At 36.9% G+C, this 25,589-nt stretch overlaps 2 protein-coding genes across 5 annotated transcripts in view; both read left to right on the forward strand.

Annotated features, from left to right (window-relative positions):
• Positions 1-3: 3 nt before the first annotated feature.
• On the forward strand, positions 4-12,321 carry PSMA1 (proteasome 20S subunit alpha 1). Its single transcript, XM_067749810.1, has 10 exons — positions 4-143; positions 1,454-1,498; positions 1,948-2,049; positions 2,170-2,273; positions 4,150-4,238; positions 4,860-4,930; positions 5,049-5,178; positions 6,422-6,501; positions 10,544-10,654; positions 11,955-12,321. The coding sequence occupies exons 1-10, from the start codon at positions 141-143 to the stop codon at positions 12,009-12,011; spliced, it is 792 nt and encodes a 263-aa protein (XP_067605911.1). The 5' UTR covers positions 4-140; the 3' UTR covers positions 12,012-12,321.
• A 4,180-nt stretch (positions 12,322-16,501) lies between these two features.
• COPB1 (COPI coat complex subunit beta 1) overlaps positions 16,502-25,589 on the forward strand; it is a 39,277-nt gene continuing 30,189 nt past the window's right edge. For 3 of the 4 annotated variants that reach the window (XM_067749813.1, XM_067749812.1, XM_067749811.1), the window contains exons 1-6: positions 16,502-16,651; positions 17,350-17,501; positions 20,455-20,684; positions 21,107-21,276; positions 22,662-22,776; positions 23,963-24,055. In XM_067749813.1, coding sequence (XP_067605914.1) covers positions 17,411-17,501; positions 20,455-20,684; positions 21,107-21,276; positions 22,662-22,776; positions 23,963-24,055 — 699 coding nt within the window. In that variant the 5' untranslated portion in view covers positions 16,502-16,651; positions 17,350-17,410. Of the gene's footprint in view, positions 16,652-17,349; positions 17,502-20,164; positions 20,326-20,454; positions 20,685-21,106; positions 21,277-22,661; positions 22,777-23,962; positions 24,056-25,589 lie in introns of those variants that run through there. The other variant, XM_067749814.1, reaches the window with a different exon arrangement.

Consider the following 25,589-nt stretch of genomic DNA (forward strand, 5'->3'; position numbering starts at 1 on the left):
CTCTGGAATAGACTGCTCTACCCTGCGCCACCGCCTTCAAAGTCCCGCAGACTTCTCTGTAGATCGCCTAGCGGAAGTTTAGGCAGCGCTGCTCGGTCCGCGGGTTTTCAGGAGGCCGAAGCCAGCCTCGCGCCGGAACCATGGTGAGTTGGATTCCGAGCTCAGGCTGGGTTTGGGCAGAGGTCCGCTGGCTGGGGTTGGCGAGCCGCCTCGCCTGTCATCCTTAGAGCGGCCCGAGGCCACGGGCCATGGGAACCTTAGCCGAGTGGAGGGTTCAGGCAGTGATTCAGCATCTCCGGCCTGGCCGGGAGAGGGGAGGTCGGTAGTTGGTGTGGCCTTTTCCTGGGGTTTGTTTCGCTTTCCACCGGGCCTTGAACAGTACCTCCTCGGACTACTAGCCGAGTTCGCCCCTCAGTTTCCTTCAGTCGAGTAGATTCCAAGCGGTCCAGAGAGGCCCCTAGTGCTCTGTGTGGGAGAAAGGGAAAATGGGGACTTGAGATCTGCCTGCACTGCCAAGTGCGGACTTGACCTCAGGGTTTGGGTTCCTGGACCGCGTTCATTTTCCAGGTGGGTCCCTCTGTAATCTCTCCCTCAGAGCTCGATCAGAAAAGGCCCTTTTCAATCACTTTGTCCAGTCACCTAGTTTTACAAATGAGTGAACCGAAGCTGATAGAAGTGATGGAATCAGGGTTACAATATAGGGCTCAGGGCTTGCAGACCGATGTCTGCCATTCCAGCCTTCAGCTTGCTCACCACCATGATTAGTCTCCCAAGTACTGTGCTGGTGGACTTGTTTTAATACCGTCCTTAAAGCAGTAATGGGTCTGTCGCTGTGGCTATTTGTGTCCGCTTCTAACTTCCTGGTGACATTGTGTTCATTCATTCAGTACGAATGTTTCAGAGGCACTGTTTTAAGCACAGTGAAGGTTCAAAGATAAATCAGACATGTCCCTAATCGTAATATAAAGTAGAAAGGGACGTGTAGATAAAGAACTGGTGGGAGTATGTTTTGGGATTTGGGGAGGAAAGATGGAGAAGACTTTAGGAGGTAGACATTTGAGCTAGTTTAGGGAAAAGTAATGCTTTTGACCATTTATTAAGGTCTGGTATAAGGGAAGAGCATAAGCAAAGATAGGAAGGAAAGTGGACACATAGGAACTTTAGTAATTGACTGAACCTAAAGCGGGTGCTATGGACAGTGTTAGAATTGTAAGATGGGTTGGGAGCATAAGTCCCATCTAGATTTGCTCTCCCCTACCCAACTAGCTCTTTGTAAATGTAAAACTGGTTTGCAGCTGAGTACAGTAGTAATCTTCCAATGAGGTTGCAATAACAGTCTTTTGTTAATGTTAGATGAAAACAGATGGAAGAACATTTTTTAATGATAGATCTTGTTAAGATTTGGGATTTGTAATGTTCTCGTGTTAATAAGTCTTTTTTCATTTACTTTCAGTTTCGCAACCAGTATGACAATGATGTCACTGTTTGGAGCCCTCAGGTAAAATGTTTTATACTATTTCTATGAAGTGGTTTTTGGTGGCTGCAATGTGTTTAGAAACTTACGGGATTGTGGGCAGTGAGAAAATGGAATATAATCACTTTAGACTTTTCTGAAACCTAAATGTATCATAAAAGTAAGTTTCCTAGTTTTTTTGTTTGTTATTTATTTATTTATTTTGGCTGAGCTGGGTCCTAGTTGCGGCATGCAGGATCTTTTTAGTCGTGGCATGCAGACTCTTAGTTGCAGCACGCATGAAGGATCTAGTTCCCCGACCAGGGATCGAACCCGGGCCCCCTGCATTGGAGTTTTACCCACTGGACCATCAGGGAAGTCCCAAGTTTCCTAGTTTAACTATGTTCACCTGATTTTGGGGATCTCTAATTTTAAATATATAAGAGGGTCTTGTAAGATGACTCTAAGGTATGTTGGGTTTTTTTTTGTTTTAGGGCAGGATTCATCAAATTGAATACGCAATGGAAGCTGTCAAACAAGGTTCAGCCACAGTTGGTCTTAAATCAAAAACCCATGCAGTGTTAGTTGCGTTGAAGGTAAGTAAAGCAGTAAATATATCTTCTTCCTTTAGAAAACAACTGTCAAATGTAACTTTCACTATATAGATAATAAAATTGTAAACTTGTTTTTCTATCTTAAATAATGTCTCTATTTAGAGAGCACAGTCAGAACTTGCAGCTCATCAGAAAAAAATTCTCCATGTTGATAACCATATTGGTATCTCAATTGCGGGACTTACTGCTGATGCTAGATTGTTATGGTGAGTATGATCGTGGAAAACAAAAGAAACATCCCTTTGATTCATAATTGATTACATTTCTAGAAAAGATGCAGATATTTTAAGAAGTTGTCTGCCAGAGTGCTTATAAGTTAAGATCATGAATACCTTAATGGATTTGGAGTCAGTTACTAAGTATTCCATTTCTTGATCACTGCAGTATTAATAGAATTAATCATATTAATATTAACGCTTTTGAGAAGTCATTGAATAATGTGTTACTTGATAACTCAGTATATATTGTTTGATATCAGGTCTGAGAAGAGCTTGACACTTTTTTCAGGTTTTAAGGATCAGCTGAACTACCCTTGCTTTCTTTAACACATCAGTATTCATTTGACATTTATTTTTTGCAAAGCTCAATACTGGGTACTGCAGGGTATACAAAAGTGAATCAGACATAGATCTCATCTTCTAGGAACTTAAAATCTAGTAGAATATCTGTAAGGTAGAAAGTGGAGAGTAACTGGTATATTTCTGTGAGAGACCAGAGGAGATAAAGATTATTTCTAGTTGAGGGGCATTGTGTAAATGAAGAGGTGGGGCTTTGGAATCACACAGTCTTTAGTCCCCACTTTTAGCACTTAGTCTGATATTGATCTAGTCACTTAAACTCTCAATTTTTTTAGTGTTTTTTCTAAGGTTACTGATAAATAGCCTAACATGTAGAACACTTAACACAGTGACTTTTGTTGTGTGTGTTGGGAGGTGGGAGGTAGTTAGCCAAAAGTAATCTCTTAAGTCTGTGATTTAATTAGGAAAAAAGGAATATAAACACTAAGGGAAATAATAATGTTTAAAATTTTTAAGTTATCTGGCAAGCCCCCCTGCTCTCTTAGGTCAGCAGTATAGTGACGGCATTATTAGTGACGGTTTCTTTTAGCTGTTGAAAATGTAATATATGTTGTGCCGTCAAACATTTTATTTAACCCAATCTGTCCAAAATATTGTCGTGTTACAGGTAATCAGTATAAAAACTTTATTAATGAGATGTTTTACGTTGTTTTTTTGTACTAAGTCTTTGAAATTTCATGTATATTTTGTACTTATGGTACATCTCAATTCAGACTAGCCACTTTTTCAGTGCTCACTAGTCACATGTGATTAGTACCTGCCATATTGGGCAATGCAGTTTTAGACAGCCCTGGGAAATGGACTTAAATGAAAGTAGAGAACAAGTAGCTTGGTTCCTGCAGCCAACATTTGATCGTCAGATGTGACATACACATAAACTAGACAAAGCAGCATGAAAGAAAAGTACATATCCATTTCTTGTTTATTCTCTTGGCTTTAATAGTTAGGCATGAATTTCCTTTTCCCCTGTGTTATACTTGCTTGAATCTTGTCAAGTTTAAGAGTGAGACTCAACAGTCTAGTGTCTGGTATCTCCTCTAGAGTGCTGCTTATGGATAGAAGTAACGTTGGCAGGACATGTTAACAGTGCCGTACTATGGATTCTATTTCTTGTATTTGTTCTATTGGGGAAATTTTCATCAGCTTTCAAGAAAAAAAGCACTGTCTTGTTGACAGTGGGAAGGGTAAGAGAAGAGACATTGCTCTTTTTCTCTTGCTCAGCCTTTTCTTCTCTGTTCTATAAAGTGCTCTGAGACAAAGGTTATCTAGAACTAAGGAACATTTTAGTCATAAACATAGTAAGATTGTGAAAACTTTAAGGTTAGTCATTTAAAATTTAGAAGGAAGAGTTGGTATAAAAATGCATCCTTGTGGCCATGTCTTTGTGGTTCCCTTGTATGGATGTAATTCATGTAAATGTCTGGAAGAAAGCAAAAAGAAATGAAATTATTTAGAATAACTCTCTGTGATTTGAAATTACTAATTTTTCTTGTTTCTTTTTTAGTAATTTTATGCGCCAGGAGTGTTTGGATTCCAGATTTGTATTTGACAGACCTCTTCCTGTGTCTCGTCTTGTATCTCTAATTGGAAGCAGTATCCTTTTTATTTATGCATTTATTTTAGCATTTATGGATGTGGACTTTAAAGGGTTTTGATACTTTATCCTTATGTTACTTATTAGGAATATGATAATATATAACATGGGTACGATTGTGAAAACTTTAAGGTTAGTCACTTTTCAATAGCGGAATGTTTAAAATTTTTAGAAGGAGAGTTGTAGGAAGTTTTACCATGGAAGAATGGGTCTAAATAAGAAATTGGGCTGCTCTTTTATCAGCCCTTATAAATAAGCAATTAATATTTTCCAGATACAGATAAGCCAAATTTCAGAAAAACTAAGCATCATTTTTAGAGGAGATTTAAAATTTTTTATTGGTAGTTCTAGATGTTACCAAAAAATCCTTGCCCCTTATATCCAAAATGAATGAGATTCTTTACATCAGAGAAAGTCATTTTGGTAGCACTCACTTTGGATTTGGTGGATAGCCAAACATTTTTTTATAATAAGCCAAATAAATATTTCTTTTATTTTCTTCTTCTTGTGGTGGATTATGTAGCAGTTGAGAAACCAGAGTTCTTTGTTAATAATGTTTAATTTGAAAATAAAGATAGTACTTTATACCTTGTTAGAACAGGCTCTTTAACTAGTTTAAGAAACTCAGATACCAACACAAAGATATGGCCGGAGACCATATGGTGTTGGGCTGCTTATTGCTGGTTATGATGTAAGTTCATAGAGTATTGTTATATTTTAATGATTTTTTAAAAACTGACTAGAAGTTTTCTAATTTTTAGTTCAATCAAAGTGAAGAATTATGTAGTGTATTTTTCTTCTCTTTGTAGGATATGGGCCCTCACATTTTCCAAACTTGTCCATCTGCTAACTATTTTGACTGCAGAGCTATGTCCATTGGAGCCCGTTCTCAGTCAGCTCGTACTTACTTGGAGAGACATATGTCAGAGTTTATGGAGTGTAAGTGATTTTTTTTTCTTGTCCCCTCCAGTCTTTATGTAGTGAATAAATATAGTATTCTAAATGAAGAAAAATATCTGCTTTACAGAAAGAATTTTTAAAAAGATTAAACCCATGAAGTGTATATTATTTCTGTCACACATACTAGCTTTTACTTTCTCTGGCTACCACAGTAATTTGAATCATCAGTAGAACTTTTTCAAAATATAAATATGTGTCCCTGACCTTGAAGATTCTTGATTCAGTTGGTCTGAAGAAAGTGTGCCCCAGCCAGAGTTGAGAGCTACTGTACTAGCTACCAGTTGTAAGTTCTGTTTACAACTTTTAGTTTTCTGAGATTCTTATTTTTAGCCACACAGACATTCTGCATTAAGTAGTCCATAAATAAATAAGAAGTCAGTGTAGCTGTGGGAAAGAAAGGTAAAAGATGTAAGGTGTGGTGATAGGGCAGGTTTTTGAGTAGTTTGCTTACGCAAGGCTCTTGGATTTTAACACATGCTTTTTATGCATCTATTGGGGTAATCATGTTTTTTTTCCCCCTGTATTCTATGGTGGTGTATTGCATTGCTTTTGAACATTAAACCAGCTTTGCATTCCTGGGATAAATCCCTCTTGGTCATGGTGTATAATATAAATTTTATATATATATATATGTGTGTGTGTGTGTGTGTGTGTGTGTGTGTGTGTGTGTGTGTGTGTATATATATATAATGTTTATATAAACATAAATGTTGCTGGATTCAGTTTGCTGGTATTTTGTTGAGGTTTTTTGTGTATATGTTCATAAGGGATATTAATCTGTAGTTTTACTTTCTTGTGGTATCCTTGTGTAATTTTGGCATCAGAGCCAAAACTACACAAGGATAGTTGTACTAGCCACATACAAGGAGTTGGAGGCTCCTTTTATAAAGAGCAAATACAGTGGTGAGCATTCCACAGAATACATTATATGAAACTTTGAGCTGTATCATTTGTGAATTAGTATTTTGATTTAACTTATAGCATAAGAAAAGGGTAAATTCAGTAACAAAAATCAATTATCCTCTCATTAAATAAAATAATAGCAATCTAATAATAGATTATTAAAAGATTATATGGCCAAACTTTAGACTTTTGGGTTTTTGTATTATGATGTATTTAGTATGTGACAAAAACCATGATTTCAGACTATAGGGCTGACAAATAAAAGAAGCCTAGCATGAAAATGGAATTAAGAAATAATTATTAATCTATTATATTTTAGGCAATTTGAATGAACTGGTTAAGCATGGTCTGCGTGCCTTACGGGAGACACTTCCTGCAGAACAGGACCTAACTACAAAGGTAAATATCACATTTCCCAATTGTAGATACTAACATTACGGTTTAATCATTTATCACATAAATGTAAGTAATAGAGAAGTTTGTGTACTTACAGTTCTTCAATTTGTGAGTTGGTTGCCTTGGCTCATTCTCTCACTTTAAGATGTTCACTAAAAGGGACTGATTTTGAAATGATTTTTAAACATTTCTTTTTGGTATAAAGCAATAAAAGCAGTATGTCTGAGGTACAATATTCTTCATTTCTTCAAGAGGTAGGAATATCGTCATATTTTTAATTCAGTGAACAAATATGTACATTGAGCACTTACCACATGTAGGCAGTAGGCGTTGAGAATATATAGTAAACATAACAAACATCTTGGCATTTTTGGGACATACATCCAAGTGGGGGAAGAGAGACAGTGTACCCACAAGTAAATTATATAGGATATTAGAAGGTGATAAATGCTATAGAAAAAATAAAACAGGTTAAGAGGAGTAAGAGTGACCAATAGGGTGTAAGAAGGAGGTGTGGTGGGTATAATTTAAAATAGAGTGGTCAGGGATGGCCTCACTGAGAAAGTGAAATTTGAGGGAAAGATCTAAAGGAGGTGAGTGAGTGAGCTATGCAGATGTCTAGATCAGTATTCTTCCAGGGAGTATAATTGCAAAGGCCTTGAGTCCAGAATGTCCCTAGTGTTTGAAGCAAGGAGGCCGGTAGTGTCAGAGTCAGTGATCAAGAGGAAGAGAAGGAATGAAGTCAGAGAGGTAATGGAGGCCAGATTGCGTATGTCCTATAAACCATTGTAGATGCTTTGGATTTTACTCCCAGTGGGCTGTTACAGTTTGAACAGAGGAATACCATGGCTTGATTTAGGTTTTAAAAGAGTCACTCTGGTTGCCGTTCTGAGAACAGATTGTAGTGGGGACATGGGTGGAAATAGTTTCAAGGTTGTTATAGTAATTCAGGTGAGAGATTGTGGTGGATTAGAGCAGAGTCATAAGAGTTGGAGATGATGAGAAGTAGTTCAGTTTTGCTTATGTTTTGAAATTAGAACCAAAAAGGTTTGCTAACAAATTGGTTGTGGGGTGTGAGCTTAAAAAAATAAATCAGGGGCTTCCCTGGTGGCGCAGTGGTTGAGAGTCCGCCTGCCAATGTAGGGGATGTGGGTTCTTGCCCCGGTCCGGGAAGATCCCACATGCCGCGGAGCGGCTGGGCCCGTGAGCCATGGCTGCTGAGCCTGCGCATCTGGAGCCTGTGCTCTGCAATGGGAGAGGCCACAACAGTGAGAGGCCTGCGTACCGCAAAAAAATAAATAAATAAATAAAAAATCAGGTTTTTGACCCGATGAGAGGAAGGAGAGATTTATGATTTACTGAGATGGATAAGACAGTTAGAGAACAGGTTTTGGGGTAAGGTTGTGGAGGAAGATCAGGCGGTTAGTTTAGGACTTAACAGGATTTGAAATGCCTCTTGTTTGTCCATTTGGTGATAAAGAATAAACAGATATCAGATGTTCACCCCCTAGAGTTTGGTGGAGAATGGTCTATCCTAGAGTTACAAATGTTGGAGTCTTTGTGTAGAAATGGCATTTAGAGACTGGCCTGGATTAGATTTCTAAAAGAATCGAATAGTTAGACAAGAGGTTTGAAGACTTGGTTAAGGGCACTCTACCCTTTAGAGGTTGGGAAGTGAGTAGGAATCAGCAAAAAGGACTGAGAAAGGTGACGAGGAAGGTCGGAGGAAAACTTGGAAAATGAGGCATCCTTAAAAGCAAATGAAGAAACTGCAGTCATCCCTTGGAATCTGGGGAGGGATTTGTTCCAGTGCTCCCCCCCTTGGATACAAAATCTGCAGATGCTCAAGTCCCTTATATAAAACAGCATAGTATTTGCATCTTAACCAACGCACATCCTCCTGTATACTTGAAATCATCTGTAGATTACTTATAATACCTAATACAATGTAAATGGCATGTAAATAGTTGTAATTGCAATGTAAACGCTATGTAAACAGTTGCCAGTGCGTAGCAAATTCAAGTTTTGCTTTTTGGAACTTTCTGGAATTTTTTTTTTCCCCGAATAATTTTTGTTTTGCTTTTTTTTTTTTTGCGGTACACGGGCCTCTCACTGTTGTGGCCTCTCCCGTTGCGGAGCACAGGCTCCAGATGCGCAGGCTCAGCGGACATGGCTCACAGCGGCCTAGCCGCTCCGCGGCATGTGGGATCTTCCCGGACCCCTGCATCAGCAGGCAGACTCTCAACCACTGTGCCACCAGGGAAGCCCCCGAATATTTTTGATCCATGGTTGGTTGAATCTGAGGATGCAGAACCCACAGATAGAGGGGCCGACTGTCTTTCAAAGAGAAGAGAATGAAAAATTGCCAATAGACCGTGGAAGATGTGGACTGAGAATTAACCATTAGATTAGCAGTGATGTCTCTGGGACTTGACTAGACGATCTTAATGGAATGGTGGGGTAGAAGCCTGATAGGAAAGGAGTCAGGAGAAAATAAGAGGAGAGAAATTGGAGACAGCTCTTTGGAAGAGATTTTCTGTTGTGGGTCCAGAGAAATAGGGTGGTGGCTGGAAGGGAATGTAGTGAAAAAGTGGTTTTTTATTGTTTTGGTTTTTTAAGATGGGAGAGATTACAGCAGGTTTGCTGCATGGATATAAGAATAATCCAGTATCAAGAAAAACATTTATATAAGATAAAAATGAGAAAAACTGCTAGACCAATTACCTTGAACATCACACAGGTGGAAAGGTAGGCCTTAGAGAGGAAATTGAGCTATTCATTCCCAGTAACAGGAAGGGAGAGAATCTAGGGACATAGATACAGGAAAGAGTGGATACTGTGGGAGCTTGTGAACATTCTCTTCTGATTGCTTCTATTTTCTCAGTGAAATAGGAGCAAGGTTTTAAGCTGGAAGGAGAATGGAGAATATTAGAAAGAGTTGTCCAGGGAAGGGGAGATTGAATGATCTAGGGACCCGTGTAATACAACAACCACTAAAGGCCTCCTTGAGGTTAATGATCATTAACTAAAGTGAGATCAGTCAGCATATTATAAAATCCATTTTGTTATAATGAATGGATAATTAATATTTAATATGTCTATGAAGACTTTATAGCCTGCATAATCTTTTTAAACACTTTTTTCTATTATGAAAATAATATTCTTTAAAAAAATTAGGAAAGTACATTAAATTTTTTTAATTTGTTTAAAATACCTATAATGCCATCACTCCAAGATGACTGTCTTAAAATTTGGGTATACAGTTGACTGTTGACATTTACAACTTGGAAAAGGTTGCTCAGGTATCTGGCTTCCTGATTTCACATTTTTACTGAATCATAGAGAATGCCCTATATATCCTTAATGCCTCAAGTTTTTGCTGAAATTTTAATCTTACAGGAGCTCTTTTGCACTGGTTAGCGTTCACTGAACACTTTAAGAATTGCTTTTTAATTTTTCCGTGTAGAACATAGTTCCAATCCCCTAAATTCAACACTTTAGAACCCAAAATTTATTTCCCTAAGAACTATCATGTCTTAACTTACACATGAAACAAATTAGATTATTTCTTAGAAGTTAGGGTTACTTCCTAGCAAAGCGGTTTGTTCCCTCACACTGGTCTTTGCATTCCCATTATGAACAAAGTTGCAAATTTCTAGGTGACATAGACCTTTGGAATTATTCATGATTATCAAAAGTGAATATTAGGAACTTCCCTGATGGTTCAGCAGTTAAAACTCCGTGCTCCCAATGCAGGGGGCCTGGGTTCGATCCCTGGTCAGGGAACTAAATCCCACATGTCGCAACTGAGACCTGGCGCAGCCAAATAAATAAATAATTTTAAAAAAAAGTGAATATTAAATCTGCAAATTACAAAAGTTTACTAGTTTTCTTCTTCCTTTTTTCCCCAAGTATTTTTTAAGTCTCATTCAAGTGCTATATAAATTTTTACTCTGCTTTTTTCCATGCAACATTTTATCATAAGCGTTTTTCCAACCTAAATTCTCTTGAGTTTTAATTTTTACCTTTTTTTTTTTCCCCTCAGAATGTTTCCATTGGAATTGTTGGTAAAGACTTGGAGTTTACGATTTATGATGATGATGATGTGTCTCCATTCCTGGAAGGTCTTGAAGAAAGACCACAGAGAAAGACACAGGTATATAACTAATTATAAGCAAGAGACTTCAGTTCTATTGTTCCTACCATGACTGTGTAAATCTACCACTTTTGTCTTTAATTATTGAGATAGGCTCATAATTCATGTGGCAGTGGGAAAACTAAGAACTGACTAAAGTAAAATACTGAGAGGTCAGTGATCTCCATAAAACACCAAAAGGGTGATTTGGTTACCTATTGCAGTTTCTCACTTCTGTGGGTTGATGGGCTCAGCTAGATTGTTCTTCTGCTCATCTCATTTGGGGTCTCTCAAACGTTCCAATCAGTTGAGGGAGTGGGGCTGGAACATCCAAGATGGCTTTACTCACGTGTCTTCTTTACTCATACTTGCTAGATATCTTAGAGGGACAGCTAGATGGCTGGGACCTCTGCTAGGATCGCTGGGCCTCTGTCCACGTAGTCTCAGGGCCTCTCCTTCACCAGAGTATCTCTAGCAGGGTAGCAGCTCAGAGGTTGCAAAAGTTCAAAAACTGAGAAGTGCAAGCTGCCAGGCATTCTTAAGGCTGAGGCCCAGGGCTGGCACAGCATCACTTCTATACATTCTGTTGGTTAAAACAAGTCATAGGGCCAGCCAAGATCCTACCAGAGTGGGGACTGAGAGAAAATTCATTGGGGACCAGCTTGGGAAACTAAGTTGGCTCTTCACAAATATTGAGAAAAGGATCAAGAAGTATTGGTGAATCTCAGGTTAAATACTAGCCTTTTTTTGTTGAATGTTTAGAGTACACATTTGCTTTTGTAGATGCTTTTTTGATAGCTGTGTAACTGAAAAAAAAAAGGTCATGAATTTCTTCTACAGCATGAATTTTTTTTTAACATGTTGGTATTTGGAGGAGCAAGATTTGCATTATTTAACTGCTATTGGTAAGAACCAGCACTGTTGGGAAGAGTGCAGTGGAGTACCATACAACTGCTTTGTTTGAAAATATTTTTGCTGTGTTCATTAGTGCTAAAGAGGAAAAGAATGTCTAAAATGTGCCAGTATTTTAAAGCTAGTAGTGATAATAAAAGGAAAGCCTTTATTCTTGATCAAGACAAATTACGATGAAACGCTGGAATTGTTCAGTGATGCTTAGGTTTTCAGAACTGTAAAATTGTATCTATTTTTTTAAAACCCTTTGTTCGAAATTTTAATAGTGCAGTGAACCAAAATTGAGTATCCAAAATGTCTCCTAACTCCTTTTCTCATAAATTTTTTTTTATAAAGCAATGTTTATGATTAAAAGTATATATTGGTCAAGTGTTCTTTTTAATATTTTCTTTTTTCTTCCTCTCTTAAGCCTACTCAACCTGCTGATGAACCTGCAGAAAAGGCTGATGAACCAATGGAACATTAAATGATAAACCAGTCTATATATGTATTATCATACATGTAAGAATGCAGGAACACGTATTGATGACAATAACCTATACTTTGAACCAAAAGATGCAGAATGGTGGAATGGTATGTTTTAGGAATCAGTCCAGATGTGAGTTTTTTCCAAGCAACTTCACCAAAACCATATAATGGGGTGCATTTTCTTTAAGAGCGTCTCTATAATCATTTTCTAGAAAGTATAGTTATCTGAACTAACGTTTTTATATGAAGAACATATTGTCTTTGTGGTTTTAAAGACAACTGTGAAATAAAATTGTTTCACCTGCTGATGTATTGGTGTTTTGCTTTTTAAGCAGCTTCAACTCTAAATAGTAATCTGAGATTACAGCTCTGTCATCATCATGTGTGGTCACCATGTTTGCCAAATTAAATTGCCTTATTTTTAGTGACAGGAAAAATATTACCTCTTATCTATAACAGCCTTATACTAATGCCCCAGTGTATGGACTGGCTGCATGAGAATCCATGGAGATTTGGTCCAGAATACAAATTTTAGGGTTCAACCCTGGAGATTCTGATTAAAACCTAAGAAACTACCACTTTCTAACAATAGTAGTAGGAAGTTTAACATAGGAACGATTTTTCTTTCCAACCAGCAGGTGGCAGTAGTGATATCTCTGGTCTGGTCTCAGTGTAGGGAATTTTTGCAAAAATAGCAAAAGGGAAATTTAATCCCAAGCTATCATTTCCTCTTATCCTGCCCAGCCCTACTTCAGCATAATCTTTAGGCTGCCTTCCATTATTCCTGTGAACTGTGTATGTAAATATTGCAGTACAATTTTTATCTTAGATCATGCAAAATGAAATTAGAGGAAATCTGTTTTAAAAAACAAAGCCAGTAATCAAGAATTTTGCTGCTAAGAAGCCTAGAAGAATTATTTTCTTTTCTGAGATTCATATCTTTCTAGAGAGGAGCAGTTTGTTTATAGATAGGGAACTTGGATTTTTGACCTAATTCTACTAATTAGCCGCTATTGGCTTTGAGCAATTTACTTAGCCTTCCCTTAGGGAAATCCTTTGGAGAATTATTGTGAAGGTTAAGTGGGAAAGTTTATGTGAAACTTAGTAGGTTTAAATCTCTGTGTGACTTCTTGAAAGGAGAGTGGTAAGAGAAATTGGCAACCTTGTTGAAGGAATGACCTCTGACTAAATACAGGAATGTGGAGATGTTGGTCTCCACTCTGGAATCAGCCTCAAGAGTCTGCCATTTGAGCTTGCCATGAGGCCACCAGTACCATTTGACCTACAATGTAGTCGCATCAAGGATATGTAACTCACAAACACAAAACAGTGAAAGAGGGAGTCGTCCTACCTGCCTTCAGACTCAGCGTACAGTCTGGGCAAAGGGGCATAAGTGAGAAATTTCATAATCTGCTCTTTCCTTAAGCAGGTCTCCCTTCCCATGTGCCTTTCACTGTGTGAGCCTCGTCTTTGTTGAGTAATTCTGTTGTTTAAATATGTGTGTGTGTGTGTGTGTGTGTGTGTGTGTGTGAGAGAGAGATTTTTGTGTCTGTTCCCTGAATGTAAACCAATTACTTTGCTGACAATCAGCCAAAAAAAAAAAAAAAATGATCTGTATTGTACTTTGGGGGAAATTTTAATAATTTTTTTTTCAATATGTAATTTTAGTCTGACACACTAACTTTAGAACTTAAAATCCTCCCCACCCCGATAAGATTCAATTCCATTATCTGTAGAGAGTTCATTTTGATGCCTTTTCATGTTTTATCTAGTGTATTATACTCAGGCATTCCATTTAGTCTGTATTAAATAAACAGTAAAATTCCTAATAATGTCCTCATGAAACCTATCACTTTAATATAAAGAAAACATGTAATTCACTTGGAATTATTAGGCATCTATATGTGCATCTTTGAAGAACTGGTATAGTTAAGAATAAGAGACAGGGCTTCCCTGGTGGCGCAGTGGTTGAGAGTCCGCCTGCTGATGCAGGGAACATGGGTTCGTGCCCCGGTCCGGGAAGATCCCACATGACACGGAGTGGCTGGGCCCGTGAGCCATGGCCGCTGAGCCTGCGCGTCCGGAGCCTGTGCTCCGCAGGGAGAGAGGCCACAACAGTGAGAGGCCCGCGTACTGCAAAAATAATAATAATAATAAGAGACAGTAAAGTAGGTGACAGGATTCAGGTTCTCATCCCAGTTTTTTCAGTGTTTAACCATTTTATGATGCGGGCAAGTCCCTTTTCTCTAGGCCTTGATTTTCTAAACATTTAAAATTTTCAATTCTTAGTATATGACAGGTCCTTGCTCTCAATTTATAATTTAAAAAGTGTTCAAACACAACATTGTAAAACTGTACCCCAATAAAAAAAATAAAGTGTTCAAAATGATATAATTACATGCTAGAGTAAAAAGTCCCCCAAAAAAGTTCATGTTATAACAAGTGAGGAAGAATTAGGCTGTATAAGAGCCTGATATCCGTTCAACAAGCTCTGTATTTCAGAATATACAATAATATAGATACACTGCCAGTGACAATTTTCAGCGCAGACCCAAACTGCCGAGCTTTCTTATTGCTAAGTCTAGTTTTTATGCCTTTTGGGTCCTCTTTTCATGCTGATAGATTGTCACTTCTTGATAAGTGGGCTTGGGAACCAGATAACTGCATTTGTGAAAATTCCATATTAAAAATGAAGATAGACATGGAAGAACTTCTTGTACACATACCTTGGGTTGATCTCAAGGGAATTGCACTGAGTGAAAAAAGAAAAAAGTCAAACTCAAAAGGTTATATTCTAGGGCTTCCCTGGTGGCACAGTGGTTTAGAGTCCGCCTGCCGATGCAGGGGACACAGGTTCGTGCCCCGGTCCTGGAAGATCCCACATGCCAGGAAGCGGCTGGGCCCGTGAGCCATAGCCGGTGAGCCTGCGCATCCAAAGCCTGTGCTCCGCAACGGGACAGACCACAACAGTGAGAGGCCCGCGTACTGCAAAAACAAACAAACAAAAGAAGGTTATATTCTATAATTCATTTATATTACATCCTTGAAGTGACAAAATTATAATGATGGGGAGCAGGGTAGTAGTAGCCAGGGGTTAAAGAGGGAAGTGGCTGTGACTATAAAAGAATAGCAGGGAAGGAAATCTAAAAAAAGTAGATATATGTATGACTGATTCACTTTGCTATACAGCAAGAAACTAACACAACATTGTAAAGCAACTATACTCCAATAAAAATTAAAAGGATAGCAGGAGGGAGCTTTGTAATGGAATTATTCTATATCTTGACCAGTGGTGATCATACAAATCTAAACATGGTAAAATTGCATGTGAAACTGGTAAAATCTGAATGAGGAGTGAATTGTATCAATGTCAGTTTCCTGGATTTGATATTGTACTATAATTATGGAAGATTTTTTTTTACCATTGGAAGAAACTAGGTGAAGATGGAATATCTGTATTAACGTCATTTTTACAATTATCTCACGAAAAATAGTTTTAATAAAATGAATGTACAGGATTTGAGGAGCACATGGACTTTGCGATATATTTTGCGTTCTCAAAGAATTTATTTTTTGCTTGATGGTTCCAGAAAGAAGAAATCTCAAAATAACTGGATTCTAGACAGATGAAGCACTATTTGTGTTCTATCTCCCTAATTGAGATGAGCCTGTTAATAAGGTCGGGTTTTGTCAGAGCTCCTTGTATTCACAGTATTTTGCTTAAGGTTTCTAAAAAAACTTGATTACTAATTGGCCAGAAAACCGTCTTTGGGGGAGGGGGGGTACGTGGAACCTTAAATGGACAAAACCGCAGGTACTATGACTGATCGTAGCTGTAACAATTAGGTCTTTGGAGACAGGTGAAATCCTTTTAAAACAGTGACTGTTAGTCTCCCTTTAAGGATTAAAAAAATTTAATCTAGGTGCTTGTAAAGGATCCTGAAAGGGACCGATACTAAATAAGGACCAGAAATCATACCAGTGCGACTGTGATGTTCAAGCAACTCCAGCCTAACTGCAGAGGCTGAGATTCAGACTACAGCGTTAAGAACTGAAATGGATCTTCATATAATGCAGTGTCTCTTATTAGAAGAACTGAAATTACTTTCTCAAATTGTCTTTAGCTACTTTCCCAGTTTATTAGTGGGTATGCTAGAAAAGGGATTCCAGCTCCCAGTCTAGCGTTCTTTGCCAGTGGGCCACAGAGCCCTGTAAAATGTTTTTACTTTCTGTCCAAACACTTCTTCTCCTTGGTTGTTTCCGTTTCTGGAAGAAAATACAATTTCTAAGTAGCGTTTAAATAACCTCAACTCTTAACCCAAGCTTGCAGGGAGAACTTAAGTATGTGTTTCCCAGTTCCCTCTTTGGCCTAAAGCGGCCGAGGGCTTGAGAAGTGGAAGAGACTTGAAGTTCTTTTAGAATTAGAAATGCTTACGACGTACTCGCAGCGCGCAGACGCAGGGCGGAGATGCGTGTCCTCTCTGAGTTGCCGTAGGGGCTAAGGTGGCTGCGGCTTGGGTCGGTTCCCCACCCCCTTCCACGTCAGCCTAGGACTTTGCTGGTCAGCCGCCGCTGCTTCGGGTTGGAGTCGGAGGACACGGTCCCGCGGTTTCCCCAGCCGCTGCGCCTTGGAGTCAGGTAGCGGGCCGCAAGCCCCTAATCTCGGAGAGTCGTCCTGGACTGGGCAGAGGCGGAGGAACGCGCTCTAGCGGGAAGCTTCGGAAGGGGAGCGACTAGGCCGCTAGCGTCCGGGCCTGGCGAAGTGGAACGCGGGACTGGAAGGCTCTGGGCGGGACGCCTCATCTCGGCCTGCGTACTGGCCGGGGGTCTTCTCCGACCCAGGGCCCCGGGGCTCGCCATTTCGGGCCGGGGCTTGCTTTGCAGGAGGGAAGGGACGGGGAAGTGTCCCACGGATGAACGCATTAAAGCTCTTTAAGGTTTCAGCAGAATATTCGTGCACGGGCTCTTTTAACTTCAGAATTTCAGATTGTGTATTATGTTTAAAAATCACTTTTATATCGCGATGGGCTGGGGGGCTGGGGGACTGTCACTGTATTGTGGGCTTTAGTTCTGCAGTACAGCATTCTGAACCCGGGACGGGATCGTGCGGTGGGAGATAATATACCTTAGGCCAAGGCTGACAAGTGTGTGTTTTTTAATATATCAAGATTTATTTTTATGAAACATAACGTAGATTGATCCTCCTCTTCTAATACTTTAAAATTCATAAGCCAAACTGAACTAAAGACAAGAAAGATCACGATAGTTACTGGTTCTTTTTTTGCTTTTGTTTTGTCTTTTCGCTTGTGATGATATCCTTGTATTTATTTTTCTAGGTTTATTTTGGCATCCGTTATCTTTAAATCTTGTATCGAGAGTAGGCTATAACCGGAAACCATGACGGCTGCTGAGAACGTATGCTATACGTTAATTAACGTGCCAATGGATTCAGAACCACCTTCTGAAATTAGCTTAAAAAATGATCTAGGTAAACTTTGATAATACTTTGAAAATGAAATGAAAATAAAAAGCTCATTTGCTTTGCAAGTTCCTTTATAATTAGAAATGCTTAATTTTTGTCTTAATTTTTTCTTAGGATCTCTTCAATAGAACTTTGTCTTATTAAAAATGAAAATGTGTTACCTTTAGTCCTGCAATATTGGTTTTTACAAATAAAACATCTCAGTTTAGCTTATAACATGGTGGGGTGGGGCTAAAGAAATATAATGGTTTAGTTTTTAACTATTCTTCAAAATAATGTAATGTCGTGTTTAAATGTAGCTGACAGTTCTCTGTAGATAACAGGTTGAGAATGTGTATTTGAATGTTTTAATTCCTTTGTGCACTTAACTTCATATTACTTAGCTTGTAAAACCAAAAGAACTTTGTTCTTTGGGTTCACTCCCTGTTGAACAAGTAAGTCAACACTGGGATATATGTATATTTTTCAGAAAGATTTAAGCTTTTCATTTTTAAAGCATTTATACAAAGAAGAAAACAAAAACTATATTTCTGAATTTTAGAAGTGTATACTGTATCTCCTTTTTGTGAATGATTCTGTCAAAAATTTTTTTTAGGTAATGCATATTCCAAGATAATGATTCTTGTTTGACTGAACTGCTAAAAATAAGTTTAACTTAAACTGATAACTACTGTTTAAAACAGATTAGAGAGAAAATAATGCTTCAAACCTTGAGAGTATCTTTTAAAAGATAGTTTGCAGTTTGAAAGGAGATGATGTTTTACTTGCATATTCCCACCTCTTAATCAGCAGTAATGGAATACCTCCTGATTTAGGTTACTCAGTACTATGTTTCTATTGAGGTCTGTTTTTAGAGAAGGAAAAAGAAATGTTTTTTTATGGCATTTAAACTGATATCCTTAGTTTACAAAAGCCACCTGTACTGTATTTTCTTTTTTTTTTCATGTTCATGTTAGATAGTAGAATGGAATGCAAATTAATGAATAAACTTTCAGTACTATTTTTTTCTCATAATTTAAAAGTTTTAATTTTTAAACCCCCAGAATACTTAAGTTTACTGCTGGTAAACTTTATTGCTGTTTATTGCTGGAACAAAACTTGTCCTTAACTGTAAAAGTACTCTTAACTACCTGCCACCTACCAAATAAATAAATAAGTAGTCTTGAATTTTTTGTATATTTTTTACTTTATCGCAAAAGAGTTGAGATGAGAAAAAGTTTAGGAGTAGTTTCCAACTTGAGTAACAAATACTTTTGTTTGGTGAAATAGTGAGTTGCTTTAACTACCCTTTACCTTTAATCACTGGATGTGAGCCCTGATGACTATACATTCCTTGGAGTATATTTTGGTGAATTGAATTGATATTTGAAATTTTCTATGTTTTTGATAGTGTTCACACAGGAAAAGAAGTTCTGAAAATTTTGAGTACGTGGAAAGAAGCATTCTTCACCTCAGTTTGAATTGTTAGAATAAATGGAAATTGGGGTTAGGGGAACTTGAAATAAATGGTGTTGATTTTTTACAAAATAAAAGCTTAATAAACTTTTAAAACTTTTTAACCTTTAGTTACAAGTGGATTTTTATCCTGCTAAACTTTTTAGATTTGCTAATTCATGAAAAGTAGCCCAAAACTGGAACAAAAGAAGCCATCAGCATTATAGTGATAGGGTATTGTCTTGTGGACTTTGTGTCCTTTACACGATCAAACAGATTAGGTAAAAAAAAAAATTTTTTTTATATTCACAAAGGAAGCTTTGGGACAAAGAGAGGAAAACCTGTTTAGACTCAGTGAATACAACTTTAGCCACTTAGAACTTTGCCTAATCTGTCTTATTTTGTAGTTTTGTAGTACTGTCCTCTCCTGATGCTTTGTTTTTGTCATCCTCATGACTTAAAAACTGAAGGTTTGCCCAGATTGGTACTTATTCATCCTTTTACATTAGTTCATTTCTTGATTTGATATGGCACACAATTTTTTCATGGGTGGCAGGAGTTGTAATACTCTGAAGCATGGAAAGATGCTTGAGAAGTTAGTCTGTTTTAAACAAAAATACTGACCCTTACGGGATAAATTTGGCAATAACCCTCACTGTGTTCTCAGTCCAAATACCTGAGGATATTCTCTATTTAACATGTTAAGATATCATACCAAGTTGGTAATAGATATATAGCTTTTGGGGGCTAGAAAGAGCTTTTGATTTACCTAGTACGATTCTTCTGAGCCTTAAATCCTTCCTATAACTCTACCAGTTACTCATTCACAGTCTCTTTTCTCTTTGGCGACAACAGGAACTATTCTTATAGCCACGTGTGTTCTAACTGTTGAAAATTTACTTCTAGTTCTCTTCTTTTCCTCTTGATTATTAAAGACTTTTATCACCCCTCTTCATCCTTCCCTCTCCCAGATTTTGTTTATTTTTATGATCTAAACAATTGTAGTAGAGTGTGCTTGTCTCATATTTCTGTCTTCGAATTTTGGATCCAAAAGATTTTTACCATAAATTCTTTAGTATGCAGTAATAACGATGTGAAATTATAGATTGTTTTGCATAACATATAGCAAATATTTTTAGGTTAAGTAACAGTAAACTAGCATTTTATCTTAAATGCATCATCCTTTATTGTAAATAATGGTTACTAATCCAGTACATTATTTGGTGCACCTGTAGATTCACGGCTTCTGCATTAACTCCATTGGTTTGGGACCAAAGATCTAATCCAGTGCCTTTATATTATGTGTAAAGAATCATGAGGTTCAGAGATGAATGACTTGTATAAAGTGGTACAGCTTGTTTTTGTCAAAGCCAGGTGGAAAACCCTTGTCACTTGGGTTAGTACCTTTGTTACCATTGCCACTGATAATGTGAGAAAATGTTGTATTTTGTAATTGCTTTTAAAATTATCTGAGAAATTTTCTTTTGAAATAATTGTGCTTTTATTTTTGGAATTTTTGAATCAGAAAAAGGAGATGTGAAGTCAAAGACTGAAGCTTTGAAGAAAGTAATCATTATGATTCTAAATGGTGAAAAGCTTCCTGGACTTCTGATGACTATCATTCGCTTTGTGCTGCCTCTTCAGGATCACACCATCAAAAAATTACTTCTGGTATTTTGGGAAATTGTTCCTAAAACAACTCCAGATGGGAGACTTTTACACGAAATGATCCTTGTATGTGATGCATATAGAAAGGTAAACCAAACCATGATTATTTCCAAATACTGCTTTAATTTTTAAATAATTGTAAAATTGGTGGAATGGGCTTTGTTTTAATTTTTAAAATTAAATCTTGGGTAAGATGTAGGTTGTAGATATTTGGAACTGAAGTTGTAAAAAGTTACTGTGAAAAGTTTTATTGTTACTTTTTTCAGACACTTTCCATGCATTTTATATGTTATTAATAAAAAACAATGACACATAGAATATAAAACATTGATGTGATAAGTAAAACTTGCTTTAATCAACAGGAATGTGATAGAAATTGTGTAATAATCTAGGTCTTTTTCCTCAAACCTACTTTCTGACTTTTTTATTGGAAAATTTTGTATTTAAAAATTGTGGGTTTTTTGTAAAATGTTGGGACTCAACATTTCATATTTAAAATTTTATATCAGGACCTTCAACATCCTAATGAATTTATTCGAGGATCTACTCTTCGTTTTCTTTGCAAATTGAAAGAGGCAGAATTGCTGGAACCTTTAATGCCAGCTATCCGTGCTTGTTTGGAGCATCGACACAGCTATGTTAGAAGAAATGCTGTTTTGGCCATCTATACTATCTATAGGTAAATAAAGGTCTTCCTTTGGCTTAGTTCTGTGAGGACTGTTCAGACTGGAAGTTCCAAAGTGGTTCCTTGCAGATTGTATGTAGCTTGCAGATATGTTTTGATTAGGCTGAACATTTTTTCTTTATTATCATTAAGTTGTTAACGTTGAAAAGTTGAAAGAGCTGGCAACACTGGGTCCTGGTTTCTGCATAATGACAATCTGCTGGAAGTGAATATGGCCCCCTTTAAACAGGTTGTACACTTTCCAGTTTATGACACTACCTGTCATTCTCAATTTTAGTACTCCAGCCCAATTAATTAATTTATTAACTTGCTTAGCCCATAGCTTTGAGATTTTGACCTTATTTTAGAATTCTCTTTTTGTGGAATGTGGGTCTTTTTACACTTAGAAGCCTTAAGGAGGGAACTTTTTTTAATAGGAAGGGTTGCAATTCTCAGCTGATTCCTGTCCTTAGAAAGCTGAAGATTTTGGACTTTAAAAGCCATTCTAAAAAGGCAGTTTTAAAGTTTGGACTTTAAAAGAATGAGTTAGATGAGGCTGGAATGCTTGGTTTTTACAGTCACTGGTGTCAATTTATTTAGAATTAGAATGTAATTTATATAAATATCTTTGTGCTTTAATAGTTGATTGTTAAGTAATTTCACAGTTCTTTTACTGTTACATTAGATTTTGTTGTCTGTTAGGAAAAGTGGTATTCTGGTTAATAATGTAGAGTTCTTTGAAAGTTACCATACAGACTACACAAATTTCAGAATTTAAACTACAGTATACACACAAAAATTAGGACATAAGACAGTTAGAAATTTGAACACTTTCTATATGATGATAGTAAGGAATTGTTACAGTTTTTAAGATATGATAATGATATTAATATTAGTTTAAAAAAGAAAGAGTCCTTAATTTTAGAGAAGCATACTGATATATTTACAGAAGAAGTGTTAACGAGGTGTGGGATTTGCTTAAGAATAATATGGGAGGAGAGGAAGCAAGTAGAGATGTAGGTGAAACAAAAATGACTATGGGGCTTCCCTGGTGGTGCAGTGGTTGAGAGTCCGCCTGCCGATGCTGATGAGCATCAGCATTATATCCCTAAAGTATATGAAAGAGAATTGTTAGAGCTATTCAGTTGATAGGTAGCATGTTGGATAAATCAGCTTTTTCTGTATTAACTTAGAAAACATATAATTTGATAACTTAATAGATGAAGATGTAAGCTTCTGATTCATACCCAAAATTTTCTAATTGATTTAAAGTTTTGAAAAGCAAAAAAATGGATAGTGTTATAAGGTTTGATAAAGGTTAATTTTGGTAGTGTCCAGAGAGTTACTAAAATAACAAAGTAGCTTTTATTAAATATGGATATTACCTGTTTTATTTCAAGAAATTTTGAACATCTTATACCTGATGCTCCTGAACTGATACATGATTTTCTGGTGAATGAGAAGGATGCAAGTTGCAAAAGAAATGCATTTATGATGCTTATTCATGCCGATCAGGTGAAGTACTTTTTAAAAAATACTTTTATCACTGTATTTAAATGAGAATTAAAGATATTTCAGAGACCTAATCAAGTTTTTAGTCAATAATTTTGTTTATAGTACATGTGATTTGTATATTTTGACTTTTTTAGATTTTTTAACTTAATTTATATAAAAATAGAATTTAAAAAAATTCCTTCTGTGGAATATTGCTTAAGTATATACTCTTTAAACATCAGAGAAGCATTTAATAGCAGCCACTTTACAGTTCTTCCAGACTGAAATTATTATGGCCATGTGCTGTGGCACTCTGCTTTGGGGCTTTATTTTTCTTTCTTTCAGTATAGATCTAAAATTGTTTAATGGAGAAAAATAGTATGGGGTCTATCCTGAGCCATAGCTTCAAAAGAGGGTGGACTTCAATGTAGATATGTCTTTGTTAGGCTTTTCAAACTTCATAAGTAAATGTCAGCTGTACATCCAGATCCACTGGTAATTAAAGTTTATTCTTCTGCTGGTTAGCAGTGACTCTGCATACCTTGGTGGGATCTAATCTCGGAATTTTTACCATCCAGTATTTATTATCAAAATATGCATGAAGACTGGAAAGCATGGAATCTATCCATTCCTCTGAAATCTAGATGCTATCATTTTATCTTTGTAAACAAGATTATAAGAAAGCTGCTTATTTGGGCCACAGTGTTTGTCGTTCTCTAGAGTTGGTTTTATTGACCTATGTTATTGCTGTTTACCTGCATGAAGGGACATAATCAGAAATAGTTCAATAAAATTTGTCGATACTTTTACTGTAGAGCTGTTGTTGAGGCCATAGTTCTCTCTATCACAGTGTTCAGTGTGTGAGAATCAATGAGATTTTTCTTTCGGGTCTCAGAAATAGGAGTAACTGTGCTCATAAGCAGTTGGTTTGTTTTGATTGTGTGGATACCCAGAATCATGTAATACATAATGTCTTTCTACTTAGTTTAGCTGCTAGAAAATTCAGACCCTAGATTTGTGGCCCATTTCTAGAAAATATATTTGACTTTTACATTATGTGTTAACCTTCATTTTTGTCCTTCAATTAATTTTCCTTTGCCCTCATTTCCTCATTTGTTTTAGATTTATTTGTATATATTTTTTAAAGTTCATTAAGTCCTTTTATTGAATGAGGTTGAGTTTGATAAATATATTGTTATTTTGTCAGGATCGAGCTTTGGATTACCTAAGTACTTGTATTGATCAAGTTCAGACATTTGGAGACATTCTTCAGTTGGTTATTGTTGAACTAATTTATAAGGTAAGACTAATCTATAATGGGCAAAATTAAGAGTTTGAGATAAGGTTAAGTAGTCTCTGGGATGCTGCTTAATTGCTAGGATAATATGTTTTAACAGTAGAAATATTTCATATCATGGCCTATTAAAGTCTTCCCCACCCCCTTTGTTTTATCATATTTTCCAAATATTTCCGTTCTTTCTAAACCTCCATAAAGAATTCTATGAAAACTCGTGGTTTGACCCAATACAGCTGCAAAGAAATTGTTGTGTACTGCTAAGTCACTGAATAGATTATGAATTAGGCTTTGAAATAAAAGTCAAGATCTTTTCTTGAATACACACCAGACTACTTTTTTTTTTTGGCTGCACCAGGTCTTAGTTGCAGCATGTGGGATCTTTAGTTGCGGCACACGGACTTCTTAGTTGCGGCACACGGACTTCTTAGTTGTGACATGGACTTCTTAGTTGCAGCATGTGGACTCTCTTACTTGCGACATGTGGACTCTTAGCTGTGACATGGGGACTTCTTAGTTGCTGCATGCAGACTCTTAGTTGCGGCATGTGAACTCTTAGTTGCGGCATGCATGTGGAATCTAGTTCCCCGACCAGGGATCGAACCCTGGCCCCCTGAACTGAGAACATGGAGTCTTACCCACTGGACCACCAGGGCAGTCCCCACACAAGACTACTTTGGAAATCTAAAAACAAACCAAAAAAAGTCTTAAGTATTTTTTTGTTCCTGTTTGTAAAAGAGAATAGAAAGACTTTAAATATGTTAATATGACATTGTAAGCCATTGACTCACAGAAAGTTTAAAACTAGATTAGAGATTTGGATTTTAAAATTAAGTACTCTATTGGCAACATTTTAATTTGATACATCCTTTGAAAGAATTGATTGCATCTTAAACGATCTGAGAAAATAAAAGATGCAATAACATCCAGTTTTGCTATTGATACCATTGGAGGCCAACAAAAATATTTGTTAGGAATGACTTTTATTGAATAGGGTGGCATGGACAGAATACCCCTAGCATACACTCTCACTCATTACAGCCTCTTTGCTTCTGCAGGAAAGAGGCCCCTTTCAACACAGGGTACGCAGTCATTTGGAACTGGCATTTAAGATGAAACCAGAACTATAAATATATAAATATAATATGTGTAATATATATAAATATAATTCATGTGTATGGTTTAGGGATACCACTGAGAGTCTCAAAAATAGGGATTCTCTGCTATCCAGTGACTTCTTTGTCTGGTAGGATCCAGGTTATAAGAGGGAAGAAGTTTTGAGTCATGTTGGAGTAATGGAGATTTGACTATATATTTTAGGAAAATCTAACATAAATACTGACTTCAAAAGAGAAAAAGTAAGGAATATTTGCTTCACAGGTAAAGGTATTGAGATGCATTTAGAACGGGATAGAAAATTATAGTTGTCTTCCCAACATTGAATATGGCCCCAAATAATAAGTAGCAGTACTTGAAAAAGAGGTTATCTTTCTTGCTTTATTTAAGAATTGGTATTTTTCTTTTATCAGCTGTTGAGATT

This window comes from Pseudorca crassidens, chromosome 9 (genome assembly GCF_039906515.1).
Source record: "Pseudorca crassidens isolate mPseCra1 chromosome 9, mPseCra1.hap1, whole genome shotgun sequence".
Classification (NCBI taxonomy): Eukaryota; Metazoa; Chordata; class Mammalia; order Artiodactyla; family Delphinidae; genus Pseudorca; species Pseudorca crassidens.

Coding starts and splice junctions, on each gene's coding strand:
- PSMA1 (XM_067749810.1), top strand. Junction 4,239..4,859: donor TGTATCTCTAATTGGAAGCA/GTATCCTTTTTA, acceptor AACTAGTTTAAG/AAACTCAGATACCAACACAA. Junction 4,931..5,048: donor TGCTTATTGCTGGTTATGAT/GTAAGTTCATAG, acceptor TTCTCTTTGTAG/GATATGGGCCCTCACATTTT.